The sequence below is a fragment of the Pipra filicauda genome, unplaced genomic scaffold (assembly GCF_003945595.2).
Source record: "Pipra filicauda isolate LSUMZ 115617 unplaced genomic scaffold, ASM394559v2 scaffold147_size4022426_pilon, whole genome shotgun sequence".
NCBI classification, from domain to species: Eukaryota; Metazoa; Chordata; class Aves; order Passeriformes; family Pipridae; genus Pipra; species Pipra filicauda.
Genome location: NW_024103962.1, coordinates 2,875,947 through 2,903,172, shown reverse-complemented (window position 1 = coordinate 2,903,172; position 27,226 = coordinate 2,875,947). Strand labels below are relative to the sequence as shown.

Below are 27,226 nucleotides of genomic sequence, written 5' to 3'. Positions count from 1 at the left end.
TTTACTAATTACTATTGAATCAATGCAGATACTTAAAACTAACCTGATAAATCCCATATTTACATATTAAATGTAACCGTTGAAATCATGCCTGTATAGATCTCAAGGTAGGCAGGACTGAAATGTCTGTACATTTCAGCATTGTGCTCTTACATACATATTTAAACTTTTCAGTCTTATTTGCACTTCATTTGAAATCAGAATAATCTACCAGGTTGCCACATCTTGCATTTGTGGAAATTTATAGAAGTGGCATGGCACTGCCAACCCTGCACAGGGAACATTTTATAGGGGCTGTCAGAGAATCTCCCTGAAAAATAGCTACTCCTTCCCACCTTTTAGGGAACCAAATGGCAGCATTAGATCCAGTACTGCAAAAGCAGGCTCTGTAGGCCTAAAGAAAAGTTACCAATTGGGGTGTTTTAATGCTCACACTACTGAGATTTGTTGGCCAAAGCGAAGCTTGTGGTATTTATTCAAACAAAATACAATCAATATGAATACAATCTACAATTTCTTTTTCCTGCTTCCAAACACCGGCAGGGAAAGTATTATGACACTGTATCATAAATCATGAACACAGTTACAGAGGTATAAGACCATCTTTGTCTACTGTTTACAGTAGAGTCAACCTGGGAATCTTTCTAGACAGTGCAGATACGGCAAAAATGTCTGAAACATCCAAGATTTTTTATTATACTCTCTACAGCTATAGAAAGGCTAACAAATTTTAAACCAGAAAAATAAACAGTGGAAGAAAGCAGAAGTAGCAATAGAATATATTAAAATGTGAATTGCTACTGATTGATTTTATAATGGCATTTTATTTTCTTTAAATTAGCTGCGTTTACATTAATTGAGTTCCCAGTTCTATGAAAATAAGCTATTCTGGTTTTGTCTATTAAAAAAAAAAAGACAAAAAATACAATTATATTTTATTTTAATTTTAGCAGCATTTTTAAAATGAAACACTAATGGTCTGATATCCACTGATGGGGGGTAATTCTGCAGGTGCTATTTTACACCTACAGGTTAGTGTACCTACAGCTACTAGAAGTTTGGTATCTGCTGCATATACAACCTGAAGCTGAAATGCTGAATGCCAGCAGTCAAAACACTGTTGAAAGGGAAGTGGAATGGCTGGGCTGCTTTTTAACTCCTTGCAACAGTTTCATTTTAAGACAGCAATTTTATTTCTTTTAAGATGAGGGAAGGAAATGTTTTCACTTCAGTGTGCCCTGAATTTTAGTATGCTGAACTGTCTTTATCTCTGACATTATCCTGGTTGTAATTTCCAGTGAAGTTAATGAAGCTACAGATGATTTTGATACACTCTATGCACAATGTATGACTAAACTTTTTTTTTGGCAGCAGTTATATTTTATTATTACTTAAACACTGCACATCTTTTTTGGGGGAGGAAAAAAAGGTGTGAATAGTATTCACTATCATATCCCTGTATTCTAGCCCTTATCCCTTTTATCAAGTAAACTACAGAAATATTTCTACTTTAGTCTTTGAATTACAGAATCAAAATAATTACAAAAACCTTCTCCATTTAGACTCCTAATTCCAGATAACTTTCTTGCTCTGATCATTAAGCATGACCAATTTTGAGGAAAAAACCTTTCTGTAGCTGCAAAGCATCCTCAAGTGTCTATTTACAACGTTCAAAAATTAGAAATAAATCTTCAGTTAAGAATAATTTTGATCTTTAGAGGCATTTTAGCATTTTGCTAATTCTGGAAATAATATAATATTCTAAAACTCAGGGCAGAGTTAGTGGGGTGGAGAATATTTTACAAAGAAACTAACAAGCATTTTGGCTTTGCATGTTTTTGAATTATATTTCCAATTAAAAATGCAGAGTGCTAAATCACATTACAAAGATAAATAGGAAAGTACAACTTCATTGTTGAAAACAATTTCCCTCCTATCAATCTGAGGATTCATGCATCAATATTGTAGATGAACTGTTAATTACAAAATCAATTAAAAAATTATTTCTAAAAACAGTCACGCGTCCTGGCTCTCAGGGGGGCAATTTGGGCAGAAGGTCTCATCTCACTAGGACCGCGCCAAATCACAAGTCGTCATCCACAAGTAAGCAAAAGCAATCTGGTTTTTCATTTTTCAGCGCGGCTGAGCCCAGCCTGAGATTGATCGTCACATATGGCCCCAGAAAACAAACTGTCAATACCTTGAATGCTGCAGAATTTGAACAAATAGCCGTCCGCCCATTCAAGCCACTCATTGCATCCCATTTAACAGATTTTATTGACAGTTTCCTTCTTGTAATTAAAGGGAAAACTACTGGCCAGCAACCAAGATAAAGTTCAAAGATAGGGTCAAAACAAAAGCAGATGGAGGGGCACGGTGTGACTGTCAATGGAACATAGCATCAGAGCATGTTATTGACACACAGGTATCTAATGATCCGCACGTCATTAAAGAGGGATCTATCGTGAACTTTATGCAAATGCTAAAAGGGACTTAAGACCACAATAAAGCATTAAGGAGACACAAAAGGAAAAACAACAAAGCACAAACGATTTTTACTTATCTGGCAGTATTCACTGCTTCAGCACTTTTAAATTCAAATGCAGAAAAAAATTCTTTCTGAGATTTTTAACTCTTGCTGCACAGGTAATAATTTTTGCAGAAGCACTATCTCTAAAAATGCATGGGATCCGCAAGGTAAGGTGTGGTCCTTGTGAGATTTAATAAGGATTTCCTCCCTCCTTCTGTATCCTGAATTCACTCTATCAAATAAATCAGTAGCTGCCTTTAAAGAGAAAATATATAGCCTATTCTTCAGCACCCTTTCTTTCCTTTTAATTGCAATGATTAGGCTTGTCTGGATTATGGAATGGTTTTAGGAGAACAACATCTATATTCATTTGAAGGGATCTTTGCCTGTAAAATACTCTCCAAATCATACAGTGGAATATTTTCCACTGCCTTAGGGACATATTCCTCAATTACATTGAAACAGAAAGTTGTTCTTAGTTTGAACGGCTTCGTTTGTTGCCTTTTAGCTAAAGTCTAATTAGGAATTTCTTATTCTAAAACCATGTTTAAAACAAGCATGCAGAAAGTATTATGGAAGATAGGAAAAAAAAAAAGTGACACATTAAAAATGTAGCAACCGTCATGCCACTCTGCCAACCTGAATTAGCAAGTGCTATAGCTTTGAGGGTGACAAACTCTTCTTTCTCCAGCTTCATGCTCTTGTATTTCTTTACCAGCTGCAGTATGGCATTGTTAAGGTCAAGAAGGCCTGCCAATTTGGATTGGTCTTCATCCATAATATAATCTTCAGCATATACGAGCTCATCCTCAAAAGAAAGTGACCGGTATACAACACCGAGAATCAAAATCTCCATCCAAGCACTCTGCAGAAGGCTCATCTGGTCAGCTAGAGACAAAGTGGAGAATCCTGAGTAGGAAAAAAAAAAAAAAAGGAAAAATATTAAGCACACCTGGATTTATCAGATTTATCAGAAATCTGCTCCTCTTTTTTATTTTTATATACATTGTGATAAAACATGCATGTAGTTCTATTATTATTCTCTCTTCTGCTTTTGTGCCTCTTCTCCTCTTCCTGTTACAAGAAAGTGAATCAATATAAAATCAAATGTTTTCTAATCAAAACCAAAATTTTAAACAAGCTGGAATTTGCAGACTCTTTCTGTGAGAATCATAATAATCTGGGGGGGTTCTGCACTGACAGTCTGTGATTTGTATCATGTCTTCTTTGTTCTGAAATAGTTGGGCTTAGTTCTAAAAACCTGATGCTCTGAAATAGGGATCTGCTGATTCTATTCATCACTACCATAAACCAAGAAGGACAATTTAGGAGAGAAAAAAATAAAACTTTTTTAAAAGGGAAGATTTGATGTTTTAATAGAATTAAGGTGCCAGTCAAAAGGAGAAAAATTCTCTTTGAACTTCAACCTTAGGGGAAAGAGATGTAACACCCACCTTTCGCAGAAAAGACACTAATCATTTCAATAATGGCTTCTGCTTCTGCTACACTTGTTGAAATAACAGGGTGGCATATTGAAATGCCAACTGAATAGCAGTCACACCATCCTTTTTCTGAGGGCAACCAAAATTTTAATAAATGCCTCTTAATTAATTTAACTTTTGCTTTTTTTCCCCTCTCTCTGCTGTCTTTCCTAATAAAGGCAAACATCTTTACTGTCTTACCTTTTCAGAGTCTTGTTTACAGTACCTGTTAATTTATTATATCAAACTGCTAATATCCCAATCACATTAGGTGCTAGAAAACAATATAATATGGGAGAGGAAGTGATTTTCCTGGCCTGTTGGTGAAATGCAGCAGTTTGCCAGTTGGCACCATCAACCACAAGTACTTAATAAAATCATCAAAGGGGATTAGTCAAGCTTTTCTTAAAGGGTCTTAAGACATGTCTGAGGCTTTCATTTAGTTGTTTATGGAGCTGCTTACATGTCCTTTGACAGGGTTCCCGCTGTAAGAACATTCTTTTTGGCGTTCAATTACACTTAAACGCATTTTTCTGTTTTGAAAGTCAAGAGTTACAGTCAAGCAAGAATATATCATAAACTAGCAAATCTGCAAGGCATCTACTCCAAACAAGATTTTCTCTATAAGCACTAAGCAACAAAACTAATACAATAAAAAAGAAAAGCCCACATCCAAACCACCAGGCATCCATAAAAAATGAAACATAAAACTGGCTGCATGCTCTCTCTCTCTCATTTTTCTCCCCCTCCTTATTTGTTTTCATTTTCTCTTACTGTTTTTTGAGTCTTGTGATAGAACTGTAGCTTTCCTCTTTCAAAAAAAAACCCCAACAAAAACTGAGCCAACAACAACAGGAAACCCTTGAAGATGTGACAATAGAAAATAACACATCTGTGATTAAAATAAATAAGAGGGAAATGGAGAAGAAATAATCATTTCAAAGGTTATAGGGAGGAATTCATGATTTCAATTAGCTTCAACATTTCTGTTCCTTCCCGTCTTTCAAGAACCAGTTTTTCTGCAGTAGCAGATGGACAGAGAATGTAGCCTGCAGCACCGTCCTGTGACAGCCCCATTCTCCCTCCCAGACACTGCTGTTAGTAAATAGATTTACACATTCTCCAATCTCCACACATCTTTCTGCCGAATAATTAAAAGCAGGATGATTAGTTTATTGAGTGGAAGGAGGAACTTTTTTATTGAGGTCCATCCACGATTTTATCAGGGCCAGCACTTTTACGGTTGTCATGAGGGTGCAGGCATCCAATTTTTCTTATCTGCCTGATTAATACAAACGCTGTTTCAGGACGCATTAATTAACAGATACAAATCTACGTTCTCATGGAAGGATCAATACAGAGAAGAAAAGAGGCATCAATGTGAATTTAGTGCTGATGATGGAGAAGGCACTCTATTGACATTTACGTGCATAGAAACTTTAAAGTTGCAGTGGAGCCCTTTTGTCCCTGTGATTTACAAATTAACAATTTTTCAGGTATAACAATGTTTCACACACTTCTGTGGGGTTTAATTAAGAAAAAAGCAATAAAATCAGTTTTGATTAAAAAAGTTTAACCTGCAATTTCTCTCTGTATTTGGGTTTTTTTCCTGAAAACTCCCCAACTTCCTTTTTTATTTGCTTATCTATTTTGGCACTGGTTTCATTTTTTTTTATAAATAATACTATGTTTCAATAACATTTATTGTGTGCCACAGTCAAAGGAAATTACATTTGCCCTGTGAGTGGGGGAAATGGGATGTTGACTATAATTTATTGTATTGCACTCTTGAAAAATCTGCATTCTGGAGCAGTAAATATACCAGTTGTTTTTATTTGACACATTAAAAAATCAAAAGAAATTTTTTACATTATAGAAAAACTGGCAAATATAAACCACATTGTTCCACTCTTCAATAATAAATCAAATCAACATGACTATTTTCTTCCTGATCGAAGTAACTTTCCCTTGAAAGCCTGTTCAGTGAAAGCATGTTTTAACTTTTAAAGGCATCCCTCGTGGGAATGTAAAGCTGCATTAAGTTGTAATTAATCTGGTTTTGTTTTGATTTTTCAGAAAATGTGAAAACATCCAGCATATCTCTTGTATCACAGCAATGCCTTTTTAATATGTATTCAACAAGTCACAGTTAAAAGAACAGATTACACAGGAATATATGTTTATATAGAGAATAGATTACACAGGCATATATATTTTTATTATATACAAAGATTTATTTTTAATTGTTTGAAGGAGGTTATACTTATTTCACGTCAAAGTGGAGTCTGCGAGCTTTTGTTATCTGAATGCCCCAGATCAACCACATCCTCTGACAAGTGGACATTTTCTATATTAAATTTTAACTATTTTTTTAAAAGTCTCCACATTGGACGAAATACACTTCCATCTTTCTGAACCAGTGTTAGCCTCTCCAGTCACATCTCAAAGCTCCTTCCAAACCACACTGAGATGCTCCATGATGGTGTGGTTTTGGACCTTGTTGTGCACTGTGTGCATCCCTAATCTTTAAGAGTCTTGCAGGTCACCGCTTTAAATGTAGAACTGTGTAACAGCTTTTAAAATACAGTGTTGTGCACCTTTCCCCCCCTTAGCACGTACCATATTGGTGACAACTTTGATCTCTCTCCATCTCCCTCCCCAAGTCAATGCCATTTAATGTATCTCAGGCATTTGCTCGCAGAATGACTCTGTACCTTGACCTGCAGTTAAATAGCATGTTTATCTGCGATACAGCGCACTCCAAATAAACCAGATGACAGTTTGCAGTAACGTCATTTGGAAGGATTGAAAGGCTTCTCAAGAGTCAGGTACCCCTGAGGTAAGAAGCTTGAAGGAAGCATGTTTTGTGCCAACCCTCCTGCCATCTTCTACTAGACACTCGTGTGCTTGACAATGATGCCATGGGCACTTGTCAAGATTTTTTTTTTTCTTTTTGCCTAGCAAACTGATGCACTTTGCAGTCAACTTACAAAAAAGGCTAAGCATTTGAAAGTGTGAAGGGCAAAAAATATCTGACGGCTAGTCTTCAAAAATACACTTTCATTTCAGAAAGCATAAATGTTTATTTCCTGAGCTGAGTGTTGACAGAAATAGGCTGCAGTGCAGGCATATGAATTTAACCCCTGGTAGGCATTCTTTTCAGTGTGATTTTTACGTGGCTGAGTGCAAGCATAGTAAATCTACAGGGTGTCTTGTACTATCAGTTAACAATAGCATTGATTCGCTGGTTACAGATTTTTTTCCTTTTTTTCTTTCTTTCTCTTCCTTTCAGGGACTGTAGTGTTCTTCCGCTAAAAATAGACACTTTTCTACAAACAGTATATCACACTCAAATTGTAATTATGCCATAATGACTCACTGAGATAACTCAGGGTGGATTGGGAAAAGGTTGATTGAGCAACAGAACATATACTTCGTTGTTTTTTTCTTTTGCATACCAGTAAACCCAAAGCTCAAAGGAAGCAGCAATAAATAGGTAAAAAGGCCTTAACATTTTTATTATAGGAACAAGGGGTGTTGAGCTGACTGCACTCTGCAGTGCTCAGCACTCCAAGCCAGCTCCAAGCACAGTTCACAGCCTCTTCAACAGGGCTGTTTAAACCACAGATCTTTTCAAATATCAGCACATGCACCACTTGCTCTCTATTTCACACTGCACACAGCTCAATGATAAGCAGGGTAAATCTTTTATATTCCTGAAGACCCTTTCCTCTACTTCATTAAGATGGACTTCATGGACACTAACTCACTAGGGGCCAGAGTGAAGCAGCTGCAGATGGTCAAGTGCCAAAGTAAGATCTGTGCCTTGCACACAGCACTTCGAGAACTACTGGCCAAAAAAAAAGACAGTGGCTGGACTTATCCCTACCATTATTTTCATCCTTAAACATTTGATATGATGCCTCAATCAAGTTACTCAGACTCAAATCCTAGAGTCTATTTCACTTCACAGGAAATGAACTTCCCTTCCTCTCTGATACATGTTTAGAAATCCTAATATTTGATCAAACCTGGTATGAAATTGCTGGCAAATCTGGGAGTTGTCTGCCTTTTCTGATAATTGTCTCCCATTTATTTTACCAGTTGTTTGTGTGACTGTTAGCTTTGCGAGTGAAATATTCCTCTTGTTTGCCCTGGTTTGTACTTCAAATATCTTCATTTACATTTTTTATAATCAAAGCTGCACTTGAAAATGACATGTGCACTAGTGTGTTGCAGATTCAATATATTTACACAGTTGAAATATCAGAGTAGGATTTTTAAATTATTTACACTTAATTTTGATAGATAACTCTTTCTAAATGTTTTATGGGTACTGATGTTTCCAGCAGTTTTTTGTTTGTTTGTTTGTTTGTTTTTTTTCAAAAATGATGTATAGCCACTACTGTCCAAAGAACAATCTGATATTGTAAATACATTTAAAAAAATCTTTCCTTTTAGCCCGGATTACTTTATTTAGAGTGTGTGTGGCCTCGTGGTCAAATGACAAACAGTGAGCCAAAGGCTTATCCTGGTTGCATTGAAGAAAAGAAACCCCATTTCAAGATCAGACTTGGGTCCAATGCACTCTCAGATGTACAGCTGTCACTCTGCTCTCTTCTCCCTTCCTGGCACAGACTCAGTGCTTGCTTGGATCCATTGAGCAACTTTAGCTACCTTCCAGGGATGTAAACAAAGGCTAGGGAAATTTCAACAGTGAAATTTCTGCTAGGGCTATGTAATGTTTTCTAGACATGATCACAGTCTTTGCTGAAGGAAAACTTCATAGCCTGACTGCCCTTGTCTCTCAAAAATACAAGGAAGAGAATGGCATGATTAATTTTTTTAGGCTGTATCTAGAGCTGAATCTCCCATATAGATCAGAATTAAGGGATCCCTTTTATTATATTAATTCAAGAAAAAATGGATTTAATCGCATTTCAAAGTACTGTGTAGACTAAAAATATATATCAAGGCCCACAAACATTCCAGTGGTTTTGAAAACCGTTAACAGAAGGAGAGTGCTCTCACTAATCACCAAACATATTTCCCAGATTATGGATGAAATTTTGTGAAAGCTGGAACAGAAACAGATACAACTCATTATGCCAGGGTAAATCCATTATTTCAGTTTTTTCTTTTCCCTTTTTTTTTTTTTTTAATACCTCCTTGCTTATGGAGCCCCTGGTCAAAGGCTAAAAATTACACAAGCTGAAATTTAAGTATGACTGAGAATTTTCACATGAAAAGTGTCAGCTCACACAACAAAAAGCATAGGTAACTGCCCAAACTTGAAAATCACACATCAAGTTCCAAAGCACAAACTAACAAATGACCAGAAATACAACCAAAGGCTCAACTTATGCTGTTTGCTGGATTCAGCTTCCAAGCTCTTTAGAGCTGACGTGCTGCAGTTAAAGTTACATTTAGAAATTAAATCCATCCAGCAACTTTTGCACAATAAAACCTCCACCTTTTCAGAGCGACGCTTTGCTATGTCGCATCTCCTCCTGCCACTACAGCAGAGCACTGCAAAAGCAGCACCGGGGCTCTGTTGTGAGCGGCGCTGCGAGTTGCGACTGCCATCTGTTAGCTGTGCAGCCGTGGGAGAGGGGAGATCAGACTGCACACACAGAGGTGCCCAGGAATCACTCTGTCTCGAATTAAAGGAAAAAAAGCAAAATGCATTCATTTGAAGAGCACTGGGATGTTTTCAGCCAAGCCTGTGCACTTTCTCGGGTTTTATTTAAGTGTGTTTGTACTCCTAACTCTTGCTGTCCAAGCTCTTATAAAATATACATATTTTTTTTATATTTATAACACGAAAAAATGCCTACGATAAGCACTTTTTCGCTAACACCTACCAGTAAGACGGGAAATGCCACACAGAGCACTAAGAAACCTCGGGCTGTTATCACAACGCTACTTTCATCTCACTGAAACAACAGCAGAGAGATGGCACGGCAATAAAAATGCATTCACACTGCATGTCCCTCTCAATCCATTACGAACAATGGATTCTCGCTAAGCAAATATTCGGTTGTCAGAAGTATTTGCAACACTGGATTCATTCAGCAGGACTAAGTAAGAGAAGTTCACAGCAATTTAAAAGCAGCAAATTAGACATTTACAAACAGTAAAGATGCTGCTTGTCTAGCATGACCTTTCACTCAGGGTATACAAAAAGGTGTTAATGTATTTTAAATACCAGTTAGAAATATTTCTGGTTTGCCTTTTACCCTGTGAAACCTTACATGATAACACTAAACAGGAGCAATTCAAGCTTGTCATTTCTTCCCAGGGTTAGAGGCACACAGTGAGATGTAACCCACCATAGTTCAAACTGATTTCAGCACTTAAATCAGTGACACCCCTCTCTAACTACCAAAATATTTCCAGGCAGCTACTTTTAAATTTCTTATTTCTAGTTAGAGTGCAAGTTCTCGTGAACTGCTTCTTTAGCATTAGTAATGGAAAGGAGCTGGAAAATGTGACTGATTAAGGATATCTCTCTGACTTCACATAGCCAGGTGCTAATACTCTCCAGGGAAACACTAAAGATTAAAAAAACTAATGAGTCACCCTTGCTTCAGGACAGATTCGGTAAGACCTCCATGTATGGAGCACTTTATAATGGCATTTTTGGAAACACACGGTTTGAAATATTGTACTCTTTATTTTATTAATTTTTATTTCACGCATTATTTCAGTATTCACTAAGAAAAAGGAAAACATAAGACAATAAATTAAAACATATTAATACTTGATTTTTCTTTTAGCCTGATTTTACCACTGGAACTTCGACAATTTTAAACAGCTTTACTGCAAACTCATACCAACCTTCCATTAAAAAGATGCCAGGCCACACACTTAAATTTTGCTTTATTACCAGATGCTCTGAGAACAGAAGAGGACCTGACAAGTAGGAAACTGCCTTCCCCCCTCCCTTTTTTTTTCCTCTATGTAAGACAGTTTAATCTTCGGGTGCATTACCTGCTCTGAGGAGAGGTTTTGAATTCTAAGATATGGACAGTGAAAAAAAAGTTTTAAAATTCAGACTAGCAGTGCAATATGGCCCAGTGAAGCTGTAAGTCTCCTTAAGGTCAGCAGTATGAACTCGCAGATTCCTGAGGGTGATCTTTTTAATGCTCTACATATGTGATCTGATCTGCTTCTTTAAAGTTAACTCTTCCAGTTCTTTAAAATTTAACCTTCAAACACATTTTTGCTAGACTATGGGATTTAGTGTCCTCTACTGAAGATAGCAGAAGCAGATGTCATGGCACAGTGTGCTCCGAAAATCACAGGAGAAAAATGAGCAGGATTGTATTTATGACCCTGATTGTTTCCTTTCACTGAGTCTATATATAAAAAACACGAATCATATTTTCAACATAAATATTGATTTCACTCAAATTGCCCTTCAATTTGTTGTGAATGTACATATTTGAGTGTAACTACAATAAAGCCAGATATGTGGGTGAAAACATAAAAACTACATTCTGTTATTAGTAAAGTGAATGTAGATGAAAAACCAAGTGTATATCATGAGTATGGCTGAATCCCTCTCAAAGTCCAGCTGAGAGAATGGTAACACAGTTCAGCTTAAAATAGTAAGCATAATATCTGCACATCCTGTGTAGGGTATGCCTTACCTGGATCCTTCAAAGAGTTCAGCTACCAGAAGTGAAAGTATGATCACACATAATTTAACAGAAAGTGTCCATCCTTCTTCCTTCTTTTTAATTTTTACTCAAATTAAATTAATAATAAAAAAAAAAGGGCACGAACTTGACAGAGGAACCTTGCTAAACTAATAACAATCAACACAATCAACATTCATTCAGGTTCTGCTCACTTCAACCATTGTGTGCATCAACCTCCCAAAAGTTGCGTGCACTGAATGGGAATATCAAGAAATTTAGAGTTCAAGCTTCTTCAGCATGTTAGTCTTCAAAATGAAGTTTTCTGGATTATAAAATACCACTAGTTTGTTGGGGTTTTTTTCACAGAAAGGAGGAATTTCTTGTGCATTTAATACATGTTGCCTTTTATTTATAACCTCTACAGGTCTGCTTTGAGAGCACTTTTCCTCAGAGTGCTGGGTCACTGCTGTTTGCCTTTTGCTCCCCTGGGGAAGCCACCAGTCATTTCCTCACTGAAAGCTGTGGCAATCCCTGCTCCCTCCATCTTTCCATCAGGCAAAGCCAGGTTTCCAGGAATTCCCCAATCATGTTAATAATATGAATCCAATACAGGAATGTATTAGCATACGGAGACAACCATGCTTGCGATCCAATCAACGTATCTGTGTTAACCCTGTATGTGCTGGGCTACCTAAAATCTCTCTCCACTGCCAAAGCAAAAACTTCAGGTTGCAAAATTTTAGGTAAATATCCCCTTTCACCCTCTGGCAGGAAAATGACAGCTCAGACCACTGCCCTACACATCTCCCATCTTCTTCCCAATTTTTAAAACTTTTCTGTTGCTTAGTTGATTTTCTTAATGTGCTGCAGATGCCAAAAAATTCAAACGATGTTTACAATCTCCCTGGTTTGGGGAGAGCCATACATGTTCTCCTACATGCACATGAAATTTCTAGTTTACCTAGACGAGTGTGTATGTACCATTAAGATCATCTCTGGAGGCTGTGTCTTAAGTCTACAACAGTCCACACACAGGGAAAAAAAAAAAAGAAAAAAAAGACAAGGAAAAAAAAAAGGAAGCTGCCTGATTCTAATACACCTAATTAGCCATCGGCAGACTCTTAATTGCATACATTAGGATGATTCCATAGTGGAGATTAATTCTAAATATACCCAAGCAGCTGGTTAAGATGCCATGGATTACAGTGTGGACTGTACTTTTCCACTTAATTAGATATCAAAATTAAGCAGCAACAAGCATTTTGACATAACGGGGATCAAGCCGCCGCTTGGCATCCCAGAGCTGCACTAAAGTGACCGCTAAACAGAGCCGCACAGATGGAGAGATATTAAATGCCGCACTGGAAAGTAATTTCAAATAATAAAATATCAATATTTACATTTTAATTACCCCTACTGAGAGCCGCTCTGTCATTTTCACTATTGCCGACGCAGCAAGGGGTAGTGGAATGACATTGCGGCTCTGACTGCAATGACTATTTTGTTTCCATTAAAGAATGACAAGTGTTTTAGAGGCAGTGACACCCAGTGTGTGAACAAGAATGACAGCAGATCAGAAAATTCCTATTAAGGGAATAAATGACTCAACAAGAGAATTTACTTCAAGCAGTCGGCTCCTCCTTGAAACACATAATCCTTTCTATATTTTCTGCAGGAAGTTTATTATTAAAGGTGCCTTGGAGAAACCTTGGTTTCTCATCAAATATTTAGAACGATGGGACCTTACATGATGACTGGTCAATTTAAAACCAGTAATATTCAATGCTTATCCTATCTAAGAGTTATACTGAGAGTTTGTACGAATCAAAATAGTTTCAGGGAGGCGGAAAGGCACATAGTGAAAAGGAAATTCCTTCCCATGAGACCTTAAAGTTTTGATGGTGCATGGAGAACACCAAGGTTACTTTTGCTGTCTTTTCTTCACCAGTTTTACTACCACTGGAACAGTGAGCATTCCATATCCCACCTCAATCACAATTTGATAGCCTTCAGAATTGTACCCAGTTGGTCACCACAAGTAATGTGCACATGCACAGTTTCAGGCCTCTTGTTTCTCCCTGCATATTCCTTGCACATATATAAACACTTTTTCTTTTGGTATGTACATCAGAGATCTGTGAGACACCTTTGCAGCACCTTAGGAATCTAATTACTTCTGATCAGGTCTGAGGTCAGTCTCATGGAAAATATTATATTACATCTGACATGCTGCATTTACAAAGATGAAAAGGAAGGGAGAAAAATATCAAAACAGTAAAGAAAAAAAAAGTCTTCCTTGGGGATGTCTGTCAAACTGCAGAGATCTTCAAAGAATTTCAATGGCCTCAGACATGAGAAAGTGGGTAAGAGTAAATCCTTGGTCAGTACACCCAATACGCAGCTAAGTGACCCTCCTCCTAAGTCACGGCATGCATTTATTTAATAATGTGCAGAGCTCAACTTCTATAAATGTGACAAATGGCTAGAACAGAGCACAGGGGAAAAAAGGCATGAAGATTTTTACAGAACAGAAAAGGAACAGCTTTACGGCAGTGACTATTGCAGGAGTTTTAGATGCAGTTTTGACATTAAGAATTAGCAGTCAAGTACAAAAACGTTACTCTGACATTAGCTGCTTAACTAGTTGATTTTCTTTTCTTTTTCTTCACTTCTTTTTCTTCTTCTTTTTTTTTTAAGTACCCAGGAAGTACTTCTTAAGCATCCCTAATGCTTTTAGGACAAGACACTTCCCCATTTCTCAGCCACTAGCACCTTTTTAATTTCTGAAAGAGCCATGGTTGAAAATCTTAATTAATTGTTCCATACTGCTTCAGGATCATTATGCAATGTAATAAAGGCCGTGTAATTATGAAATTTTACAGCCATTACCAAGGCTGATGGCTCGTATTTCATCCTCAGCTGGACCCAATGGCTTTTAGCCACTCAGCTCCCCTTTGATGAACTACAGACAGATCTATCAGGCCCAAACAATATCCAGGCAAGGCGGCTATAATAGCTACCTACAGATGAAGCCATAGATAAAGATAAACTATAAATCTACACACAAATGCAGGCACATTGCCTCAGGATGACAGAGGGGAGAGGATGAGACACTTGGGAAAGCTGGCGGCTTGCAGAAAGGCAACCTTCTCTGTCTGTCTCTTTTATTCAGTTTGGAATTTGTTTGGTTTCTTAAAGATGTGAAACCCTCTCATACTTCCCCCCCTAAAATTACGTATTTTTTAAGGACTATGAATTTTTATATGGAAGGCAAGGGGTCGCTTTATCCATCTATTAAATTTGGCACAGGGGATTTATACAGACAAATCAACTCATCCTCCAAATGAAGAATCCCAGTCAACAAGTCTGCAAATCATATTCTTAAAAGTGAATCCAGGTCACTTGCTTCCAAGACTGAAAAAAGCAAAACATCCCTGATTTCTAAATGCATTATCATGAGTAGATGCACAGAGGTGAAGTTAGATGATAGGCTTTCACTGGAGGCAGCATCGGAGATGCAATTTCATGCAACATTGTCTGACATTATTTTATTTTCAGTCTGAAAATGAAAATACTTCTAAAAATTCAGTGCAAGTTAAAGAAACAATGGTATTCTATATGCTCTTGGTACCTGTAACACCAGAATGCAGTTTATGGAGGTGACCTCCATCAATGCCCTCTTTAATTTAAGACAGGAGGCCTTCCGAGTATGCATTGTTAGTCCCTCCAAAGTGAGACAAGGCTGACTAAATGATCTCTAGGTGAGAAAAAGAAATTGAGAGATGCATCATCCTGGCCAGTTCTGAAAGAGTCCAGGGAAGAGTGTGAAAACATTAGCCTGAAAACTGCATCTATTAGTAGCCCTTTCAGTAGCCCATAGTTAGCCATGAAGCTGATGCCATGCTCATGGCTGAGGCTAAAAGCACTTCAGAAGGCAAGAAAAGTTAAAATGAAAATATCAATAGTACTCTCTGATTTCTAACAGAACAATAGAATGGCTCATTCCTTTCCAAAGAAAATGTGACAGATTTAGAGGAGGTTCAGTGAAAGTAAAGCAAAACATTGTGCCCAAGAAAACTCTTAGGAAAAGATGCAGAAAGCAGGAATTTTCTTCCTCAAAATAGTGATTTATGAGAGAATTCAGCAGAAGTATATATAAATTAATGATACAAAAAGTAGGTCTAAAGATTTTATTCTGTCTTATAACACAGACCAAACACCATTACAGTAAAACTCAGGAAATGCAAAATGGAAGGAAGAAGGGAAACTCTTCATCCACAGTGTAGCTGGAATGGAGAACTTCTTGCCAAAGGATGTCACTGAAGCTAACAACTCAAGAGAGGGAGCTAATGCTTACATGGATGGCCAGAATAGCTCCAGGTATAGTATTCCAAATCCAAATTAAAAGGACAAGAATGTTTTTCTTCCTTATTTCATCTAATCTCCAAGCATAAAGAATTAGAAAAAATTTTTCTGAGGCTCCTGCCTACCATGGGTTCATGTCTCCCCCTCTGAGGCTGATCACCGCTGAAGACAGCAGAGTATATGTTGATGACCTATAGCATTCAATTACTAGTTTCCCAAAAACTGAAGTCTCAGAATTTGGGCTGCCTTTCTTTGAGGTGTTTGGAACCTACTCCTACAACTGGAGCTCAGAACAGAAGAGCTTAGAGAGACGTGCCCCAGGCAAAGAATTTCAAAATCACAGCAACTGAGCTCTCACTCTACTGCTACGGTAGAAAGACAAAAATAATGGATATGGAAAATCCGTGGTGTTATCACAGACATAAAGGCAGACAGGTATACATATTGTGTGTTTGCATAAGCCTGTATATGCATGCATTGGTACTAAGCAAACCAAGGGTATTCTAAAAGCTACCAAAATGAAGAAAGATCACCTGCTCATTAACTTGTATTCCTTGCTTATTAAACATGTCCTTTCTTTTAATATAAAGAACTGTCTTGCTGAAGGACAAAAAATTAATGTAATCACCCAGGTCATATCAGAGAAGTATCTTCTGAAACAGGGAACAGAGTCACAAAGGGTCACTGATCAACAAAGCTGCAACTGAAGACAGGCATGGGAATGTGAGATTCAGGTTCCTCCAGCATAATGCTGAGGATGCTTGATATATGGTCTTTTAAGGACCACTATCTGCTGTTAACATGCTTTATTGAAACTGCACATATGGCAGGTATTCACTGTACATGGTGTGCATTGATCTGTTCCTTGCAGTGCATGTGGAAGCATCGTAAACATTCTTAACGCGGAAAATAACCCAACCAAACCCAAATCGAAAGGTTTAAGCACACACAGTACATTAGAACATCTACATACTAGATTATACAGACACTGCTAGGCTAGGATTCCTGGACAGGACTTTAAATTGCCTTCTTATGCACTAGTAAGTTACCAGAATTAACTGAAGACCTCAGTTAAAGCCAGTACTACGAACATTGAAAAGACTGGATGTAGACAAAGAAGATGGCAGATGGAAGATCCAGTTGACTCATTAAGCCAAATCAGCATCAACCTCATGCATAGGCTCTGTAGCTTTACCTCTTTTTCTGCTCCCAATCACTCATATCAGTAGAGTAAAAAGCAGTTACAAATATACTCAGCAGGAGCATTTTTCAGAGCAAAAACTTCAAGTAAGAAGTAAATGCAAAGATGTTATTTCTATTTCTATCGGAGGCAGTAATGCCAGTTTGCTACATCAATTTAATAAAAATAATGATGATAATGTGAGAAAACAAGAAACTCCACCCTACAGTTTTATTCTACAAAAGAAATGCATGAAGTTTTACTCTCTTTGGTAAATGTCTAGTCTGTCAGAGAATGCATTTCAGTATTCCATAATTTAAGATTATTCCAATGATTTTAATAAAGTACAGCAAAGAATTATGTGCAGAAAGTTAATTGCTAGTTTACTACAAGCTACCTTGAAACAGAACTGGCTGAGGTATAGTAAGACAAAGTTTATTTTTGCCAAATATGGATTACTGCACTACGTATTTTGTGAAAGACTTTCTTTTCAGTATTGGCTTAAAATATTTTCCTTCTTCAAGTGATTTTTTTTTTAAAATAAACAGTTACATGTATCTTACATATAAGTATAAAGTGTTTTTAAGAAATCTGTTTTAGAGAACACAAAGAGGTTTTGCTAAGACTCAAAAAAAATGCTAACTGCAATAAGATCATACCTGGACACAGAAAAAGATATTAACATAAGTACAGATGAAAAATGGAAGAGAAACAGAGGTATAATTGTATGTTTTCTCTTTCAGTATTCACCAAACGGGGCACAAATCTTAGCTGCCATAATGCATGCCGTGCTTTACCCTGATTTTCTACACTTGGTATTCCCTAGCTGAATTGTTTCTGAAGTCCATGGTGATTTTTTTCCACAGCAAATCAGCAGTTTTTCAAGAGGTCTCTGTGCAACCCAGGAGTATGACATTTACTAATGTGTTGAGATTCAGGGATTCTCCTTTGTAGAAGCCAACACTAATAAGAAAGATATGGTTCAGTGTCCTGGGTATTCTTCCCAGTTTTATTAATTAGATGGAAAGCTTCTCCCTCTGGAATACTGCAAGGTATTTATTAACACTTCAGCCCACAAACTAGAGTAAATTTACAGTAGTGGAGGTAATTGTTACATACACCGGCTCTTGTTATCAACTTGGCAGGGATAAGCAAAAAAAAACCCCAGAGGTTTAGATTATGATCTTTTTCATGATATTTTAATTGTGCTTCTTAATCTGCTAAATTAAAAACTATAGTACAATCTTATTCAGATCACTGACAAAAAAGATCATATCAATTTGCAACAAAATGTATGAATGCTCCTATCTCTTTTAATTATACAAAGAATTTGACAGTCATATTCAATATGGCCATAGAGTGTTAAGATACAAACTCTTCCTTTTACAGTTGGGCCATCTTATCCCTTAGCACCTTCACATTTTATTTCAAGTCTCTCATCTTTTAATGCACAAGACACCCTTCCCTAGATGATCTTTAATATCACCACCTTCCTTCTCTTCCTTCACGTTCAGTATGATGAGCTACTCCCACAACTATGTCTCAGCAAACTGACTGATAATGACCAGGCAGGCACTCAATAATATCTCAGTTACTTATGTGCTTTACAAAGAAGAGTTAGGTATGCTCAGAGGTACTTCGTGTAACCATGTTTCTCTCACCATTGCTTTCAGCCTTCCTTTTCTTTGCATTCTTCTGCCATCAGACCCTCTTATTCCTTCTGGGAACCAGTAGGTCAATTTAGAATGCCACCAGCAATGCCCTCTCTTGCACACTAATTTACCTACACTTTTTTTCACTATGCTCGTCTCGGTGCCCTGGAAAGCTTAGAATTGGGCTTCATTTTGCGTGCCTTACCCTATGTTCCACGTTCTTACAACCACAAAGTGTTGGGCTCTACCATCTGGTGTTTGAGCACCATTCGTCAGTAGTTTTAGAAAGTACACAGAAAGCATGGTTGTGCATTGTGTGGATGTGCCATTAGAGGGTTCTAAACCAAAATTTTAATGTGCAAACACCACTGGATCATCTTGGTTGTTTCTTTGGTTTTCTTCTTGTCCCAGACATTTGCTTTCAAATGTCTGTTTCTCGCTGATCCTTCATTACCAGCCACTCACTATGGCTTTTCTTATGGATGTTATGTGCTCTGTCTCAGTGATTTGAGAAGGAAAGAGGTGAGAATTTAGTCATCTGTTCTGTCAAAACATCATGTTTGCTGGGCTCTCAGGCAATGCTGGGTACCAAGGCCAAATCAGCACCGAATCAAGAAAACGGCAAGAACAGCCACGAGAGATGGCTCCAAAAGCTCCTTTGTAATAATTCACTGCTGCTGTGATTGGCTTTCTAACAGAGCTCTAGTTGAAACATTCTCACTATGTATTTGTATTTCATTCCTTCAGGATCAAAGTAACAATTAGATCGACAATGGATCCCACTTAGCTATCCTGATTGCATAAGGCACAAGTCTTTTATAGGTGGCACTTGCCAAATACGCCCCTGTCAAACAGCTAACTAACTTAATAACGTCAGCAGTTTTCAGGAGTGTATCACAGATGATGTCAGAGGCATGGGTGAAGCGTGAGGTACATTTATACAGGAAGAATATGAGGAAGAATGTGGTGCCCCAAATCTACCAATTACTTTCTCTGTGATTCTGCTGGAGTCACGAAATCCCTCTCTTTCTCAGTCTTTCTGTGCAAGCGACAGATAAAAGGTATATATAGATACTAATTCACAGGGCTGCTATGCTATTTTATTCATTTAATGTTTGAAAATAACAACAAATATTTTAACCAAAAAAGGTCTACAAAGTATATTCAACATTTCTGAAAAGTATATGAAATGGATGAAGGACTAAAATGTTTAGAAAAGGATGGATAAGGTCTAGATTCATAGTATATAAAAGAAACAAACTGGTGATGCATTGTGCTCACATCTTTCAATCCTAACATCCTGTGAATCATCTTTAATGTTTTAAAGCTATAGCTTTCAAAGGACTCCAAAACTGGAGGTATGAATCAAGGTTTCACCATAAGAAAGTCAAGTGATTTGACCAAGGTCATATGGTAACTCAGTGTCAGAGTCAAGAAAGATAGCCTTCAGCTTCTAGTGTTAGGGTATCTTTATGGATTATGGCAGATCTTTACGTCTGACTTAAACTAAATCCCTCTGAGGGCCAGTTCAAAGTGTCCTGATCACACCAACAGATTCTGAATCAAGCCCATGTAATGAAACAGCCTCATGTTTTCTCATACTTTGCCCACTAGCCAATCGTGAGACGTAAACCAAAAGGACACAAGGAGGAAGTGCTAAAGTTGAGAAGTACAAAGGAGTTGGAGATGCCTTCTACTAAGGTGACCATTATCTCCCCATGTATTTTTATGGAAGCAGGACTATGCCCACAAAATGAATGTGTTTGGCATTGCATTAAGATGAACACAAAGTAAAACAAGGACCTTAACCACGTAGTGCTGACTTTAGAACACTGAGTAAGAGGGTCAAGCGCACTAGTGTTATAAAACTGTAAACAGACATTGATATCATACTGTATGTATGAAAATGCATAAAATACATTTAATTAACTCTAGGCAGTGATACAAACTGACAATTCTAAACAGAAATTTCAAAGCTAAACCTGACACCTTTTGAGTCATTTTGCTCTCTCAGGAAGATTCATATTTAGGTCAGATTTCTATACATTTGTATGTTGTTTTTTTTTTAATATTTGAAAAATGCATATTATTTACCCAATTGCCTGGAATGTCTACTGGAGAAATACATATTTATTTTTAAAAGCAATCCATATATTATTTACTCAGTGGATGAGAACGACTTCAAAAAACCGTTCTGGTCCATCAAATAAATACATATTTATAAATGTTTTTTAAAATGCATATTATTTACCCAATGGACTGTAATGGCTCTGCTAGTGCTATTACATGTAAATATGTAATTAGCCACATAATAAAAAATCCCCACAAAATTTCTCTGAAAAGCATTAAATTTCCCTGTGTCAATGTACAATACCTTTCCTATAGTTATTATTTTGTCTTTAAACAGCAAAGGTGATTACCCTATGCTAATGACTAAGGCTTTGCCGTATTTTAAAACCCCACTAGCTCTGCAATTATACAAAACATGAAGTTGAAATCCTCATTTCTTTCTTTTAAAATTAGTGTTTTATAATTCTCATCTTGCAGTTGGTGCACCTGGCCTGAATCTTTCTGCCAGCCCCACGGACGTCGACCAGACTCTGCATAAAGCCCGGCTTCGTTCACAGCAGCCGGGATAACTGAGCACTCCTGTCAGTAGGGAACAGAGAGCACGTGCTATGATTTTGTGCTGTTCTCACACAAGCTTCTCTACACTGCTAGCCAATGCACCTGCACCATTGCTGGACCATCTTGGTGAAGGCCTGCCAATCTTGCACAGTGCCAAACTTTACTTATTTATTTATCTTCACACGGGTTATTTTCTGCAGAGCACTAAAGATTCTCAAAAATCCCTTTTTCTTGTCAGAGTAAGGGCAGGATATGAGGCATGCAACTCCAGGGACAAAATTCATTTTATTACACAGTCCTGTCTGAGTTTCTATTTGAAAGGATGTGACTTAATAGGAGCAGCCACCTCAAGTGTTTGGGAATTAACACTAGGAACAAGAATTGCTAGGCCTTGCCTAAGAAAATAGATGCACACTTTCAAACAGGAGTGAGCAGTGCCATTTTTAGTAGTGCATGTGTGTATGTGCAGGAGTGTCGTATATTAAGATGTAAATTTTGTTCTCTGAGCTGAATACCAGGTGATTAATTCTGATAGCATAGTGATCAATTGGTACAGGTCCTGCACCTGAGTAATGTTTGTTTCCCCACACATTGGTGTGTGGTGCAGTGCTAACACAGGTGTCACTTGCATAGCTGTGCAACATCTCTGATTTCCTGAAAACACTGACACTGGTAGCTAGGCTGTATGTAGTTCTGCCAATTTTTTCAATTAGACCCATTATTGATTTGATGAAAAAGCAAATTAAACATACCATGGTAGTAGGTAAAATGGTTAGACAGAACATAAGGTTCTGGTGCTGAGCTTCTTAGGCATATGGGCTCTGTGTGCAGCTTTTACTCACCATAGTCTCTGGAGATTACAAAAAGAGGGAAGACTTTTGCAAGAGACATAGGCAGCATCAGTTAGCAACTGAGGTATGAAACAACCAGGAATATGTTAATGTAAAGTGCCAGGAAGCTCCAACTTTGTTAGGACAGGAGCTAAAATTACTTAGTTAAAATTACTTAGCTTCATTTAAATCTGAAATAAATCTCTTGTTTCCACAAAGCTGCTAGAGCTTGATACCAGTTTGAAGACAAAAATGAAGATAGGTAATAACATCTTCTATTTCAAAATATTTTGTTTCAAAAACAAATATTTGTAATTGATGGTACATTTTAAGTTGTCTAAATCTCTGGCGCATGGAATCAACACCTTGTGCAGCAGTATTTCTTTGCAATTTTCCCTCATCAAAGAACAAGAGTTTTGATACCAAGAATGAGTAACACACAGTATCTATCCAGGAGCTTACATGTAAACGTTTGCACAACCACTCTCCCCACCCTTGCTTCCTTAACAGGAGCTCAACATGACAGGGAACCCAAAGCAAGCAGGTATGCTCACAAGCAAGCCTCTTCCCTAATTTCCACTTAATTCATTTACCAAATCAAATCAAACTGCTACTGTGAAAACTACTTTCTCACAGAGGGGGCTAAAGGATCTCTCCACAAGTCACTCCAAAACACCTGAGGTTCAGCTTCCCAAAGCAAGTTAGCTGAAACAAACATAACTGACAGGATGCTGCAGCAGCAGGTCCACCCAGGGCACACAGCTCATGGCAAGAAGTTTCTTAAGGTCAAACACAGTAAGCCCACTGTCTGGCTTTGGTGTGCTGGAAACCTACATTAAGTCAGCACAAGCCTACAAAATCCTCTTTTCTTATTTCCGCATAGCTGCTTGTGTCGGAGCAGAGACAGTATTTTGCACACACACACTCTCTCTCTCTCTCTCTCTCTTTTATGTCACTCAGCACTGTAAGAAGGCCCAAATTCCTGCTGAAATTAGCAGTCTCCCAGCAGATCTGCAATTTTAGGGTCTGTACCCTATACTATTAAATCAGTCCAAAATATCCAGATAAAAGTTCTGCTGTTTAAGATGAGATTTTTGGGTTATTTTGCCACTAGTGCTGCCAGGACATAAGCTTGTTTCTTTCTGTCTTGAAAAGCATGTAAACTGTTGTACACAAATAAAGTCATTAACGGAAAGCGAGACATTGCAAATCAGACAATAAACATATCAATGAATCCCTGGGATGCACAGGAGGCAATCAATTTTTCCAAATCCCAAATCAATTTTAAAAAAAAGGAAAAAGAAAAACAATTTGAATTTTCACTCCTTTAAAAAGATGAGGAGAGAGAGAGAGGGAAGCTGGTGTGCCAATCCTTCTTCACTGTCTATCTTTATTATATTCTGTAATTACTAAAACTGAGGTAACTAGCAAAAATTGTGAAAAAGTTACTCTGTGTCAGAGGAAAAACTGAAATTTCAGATTAAAATGTCTAAAGAGAAAGGAGGGAAAAGAGAGAGGAAGAATGTAGCAAGTAGTAGAAAACTTTTGGACTTTTGGGTAATGTTTCTCTTCCTGTGCCTTTTTGGGCACTGATGGAAGTGATGTCCTATAGCATTTCAAGTCATTTATTGAAGTTTGGTGGTGGTAGTGGGAACGTTGTTAAGGGAAGTAAAAAAAGCAATGTCCATTTGAAGCTTGTCTGTGAACTTTGCATGAACCGCCAGGAATAATGTAGTGTGATGACAAGCCAGTTATACCTTCCACTAAATTTGCTGTCTGGAATGAACTGAAATAGTGTTTGGTTTGTGTAATTACGTCCATCTATCTTTATATTCCAGCGGCATATCGCAAATTGAAAATACTAAAAATTGACTGTTGGTTCTGATATTTAATGATTGCCAAAGACAAGACGATGATTTATTGGTTACTTACCGATGTGACACATTTGCATCTTATTAGACGGAGATTACTATTCCTTAAAATGCGGACGAGGCCTGATCATGTCTGATGGATTGATTTGATTTGCAAATGTAATCAAACTAATAAGAGGGAAAAAATGAGCAATAATGCCTTGTTTTTCAACTGGCAATCACTCCCCTGCCAACAACGCTGATATCCCTGACTAAGCAGCCTTCACACAGTCTTCCTGTCTCCTCAAATAAACAAAGGGATGCAAAGAGCTTGATAAGAGGATAACGAGCCAAGTATGGATGTAACATGGAGCCTGTACCTCAGCACTGTATCAATAGGAGTACCAGAATATGACTGTGTGTTCAAACCTTAAAAAGCAGTGAAGAAAAAGCCAAAGAGCAAAACTCTGACGAAAAAGTCTTTGCTGAATCAGGGGAAAAAACAACTGCATAAGAAAAGTCATTCTAATTTAGAGAACCCCAGGAGAACACTCCCCACCAGTATCAAAGTTACAGAATAAATACCTGGAATTCCTCAACCTGATAAGTTAATTGGGGAGTGTATTTTGGACAATATAATTCAAGCAATTGGAGTCACTGACTGTAGCCATAGCATCAGAGAACCTATTTCCAGAAGTGTGCCGGATGGTGTTTTAAAATTATTCCAAACGCTAAATGCAGTGTTTCTGTAGATTTTTATCTGCACCATATTGATAATATAAACACTTACATAATACATTTCACAGCAAACATTCTATCATTCTGGCCAGATGCTGATGCTCCTGTAAGCACTGAAATATGGTTCTAGATAAGAGCAGACTCTTATTCTGCTTACAGTAAATGAATCCTCCATAGTAGGATTCTCTTTCTCGTTAATAATAAAATAATAAAAAAAAAGCTTTGTGCAAGGAGTTGCACTAAGCAACCCTCCCCCATTTAAACAAAAATGTTAATTCAAGCAGAAGGCAAAGAGTAAAGCACTGAGGTCCATACAGGTTTCAGATAGTGACCTGTATATTTAGGGATTGATCCAAAGCACAGTGAAATCAAGGCAAGTCTTTCTGTTGGCCTAAATGGATTTTCATATAGAGCTTTACTAAAGAGAGAGGTTCAAGCGTGAATGTTGACAGCTGAGGAAGTGATCCTACAAATATTTGGGAACACAGAGGACTCTGCACAATGGAAGTGCCTGTGTAAATAATGTGATTGTACTACTTAAATATTTTCCAGACTGATTGCTAATTTGCTTCACTAAGGGATATTCGATAATGTAAAAAAAAGCTTGCTTTAGGGAACAGCCATTATGAAGTGTCAGGATAAAAACAAAGTTGAATATATAGCTCCAATTACCATGCTCAAAGACCTCAAAATATTTTCATAATTTAAAGTTTTATAGCTCATGTAATTTATACTTATTTTAACAGCAGAAAAGCATCCCGGTCAAACTCCAATTAAATAATTACATTTTGCCTACCTAAAATTCTCACTGCATTTTTAATTGGATAGGACACACTTCACTGCTTCTCCTAAATTGTTTAGTATTGCCATTCAGTATATAAATAGCTACCACTTTCTACCACAGAGACAGTACACTTGCTGGTGTAGCTATCAATGGCAAATTCTAGTTCATCCGTGTTGGTTGAAGCACTGGAAGTCAGGAGCCCCATGGCAGCCCGTGTTCTTATCTCCCCATCACAAGCTCTTTTTAGGTGTTTTTTTTTTGCCCTCCAAGCAGGTTCTCTGAAAGACTGTATGTTTATCATTGATGCTGGCTGATTGCAGTTATGAACATGCAAATATTCCACAAAAACATCCTCTTATCTCCTGAAATGCCCATCTAAGCCTCTTGTCAGACACTGCCCTCTGTAGGTTTATGCTACAGAGGAAGCAGGAATAATCCTGCATAGCATGTGCACTACTTGTCCCCAGCCCTACCAGCACTCTGTGCCTGGTGCCTGTCTGAAGCACCCTGTTTCCAAGTGAACTTCTCATTAGAGAGTCCACAGTGTGCTTCATATATGAGGATTACAGTACACAGTACAAATTACTCATCACCATTGGAGTGCCAGGCACAATCCTGCGAACACTGTGAACTCCAAATTTGGGTTGAATACATCAAGCAAAGCATTCAGCACAAGTCATTAATGGTGTCTGGAAAATGTTAAGTCGAAACGTGAAAAAACTCTTCAAAATAACTCCTATCGGTTTCACTGAATGAAGATCATCTGGTTTCATTTTGCATGTTATATGTGTAGCTGAAGATTCCCTGACACTAAACAACCTGTTCCTGAATCCATGCAACAGTTAACTTTATTCCTGGGAAACTTCAAACTAGTAAAAAGTGAAGAACAGACCACAAAGTGGAATGGCTTTCTACAAGAGACTGATATGGGAAAGGACTCTAAATTCTTCTCACTGCAAGTACAGTTAATTAAGAAAGACACAAGGGTCACAGTAACTTTCATATGTTACCACATATAGGTTGAATCGTAGCAAGTTCGGAGTCTAATGCCTGTTCATTAATGCAGGCATGATGCTAAAGTATAGTTAGAAGAAAATCTCTGGCTAGAAATACCCTGTAGCCTGCTAGTGTCACGATATACTTATGCTAAGAAGTGCAACCTCTTCTTTGAACAAACGTATGAGCAGCAGTCATTATCTGCTAAACTGTTCCCCCTTAATCTCTCCAACAGCTGGATGCACGAAAATTGCAGATTTGTCCCCGCCTCTTCTCCGCCCTCATCACAACTCTTTGCTCTGGTGTTCTCATGCATAACATGTCAGGACTTGGTAAGCTTGCTGACTCTACTCTGCAAGTGCCATTTCCATTGAACTCGGAGCCTTCTGCATCTGTAGTTGGGTCTCATTTCAATATTTGATTTCACCTCAACTGTTAATGCAGCTGATTGAAACTGATGGTGCACGACATGGCAGAACAAAACATCTTGGGAGAAGGGTCAGAGCTATACTGTGAAATTTCCACTCATCTATAATATGTGCCTCA

At 37.7% G+C, this 27,226-nt stretch overlaps 1 protein-coding gene across 11 annotated transcripts in view; it reads right to left on the bottom strand.

Moving 5' to 3' along the window:
* ESRRG (estrogen related receptor gamma) overlaps nt 1-27,226 on the bottom strand; it is a 377,135-nt gene that overhangs the window by 11,514 nt on the left and 338,395 nt on the right. For all 11 annotated transcript variants that reach the window (XM_027739489.2, XM_027739491.2, XM_039378793.1 and 8 more), the window contains one exon: nt 3,170-3,439. In XM_027739489.2, coding sequence (XP_027595290.1) covers nt 3,170-3,439 — 270 coding nt within the window. The remainder of the gene's footprint in view (nt 1-3,169; nt 3,440-27,226) is intronic.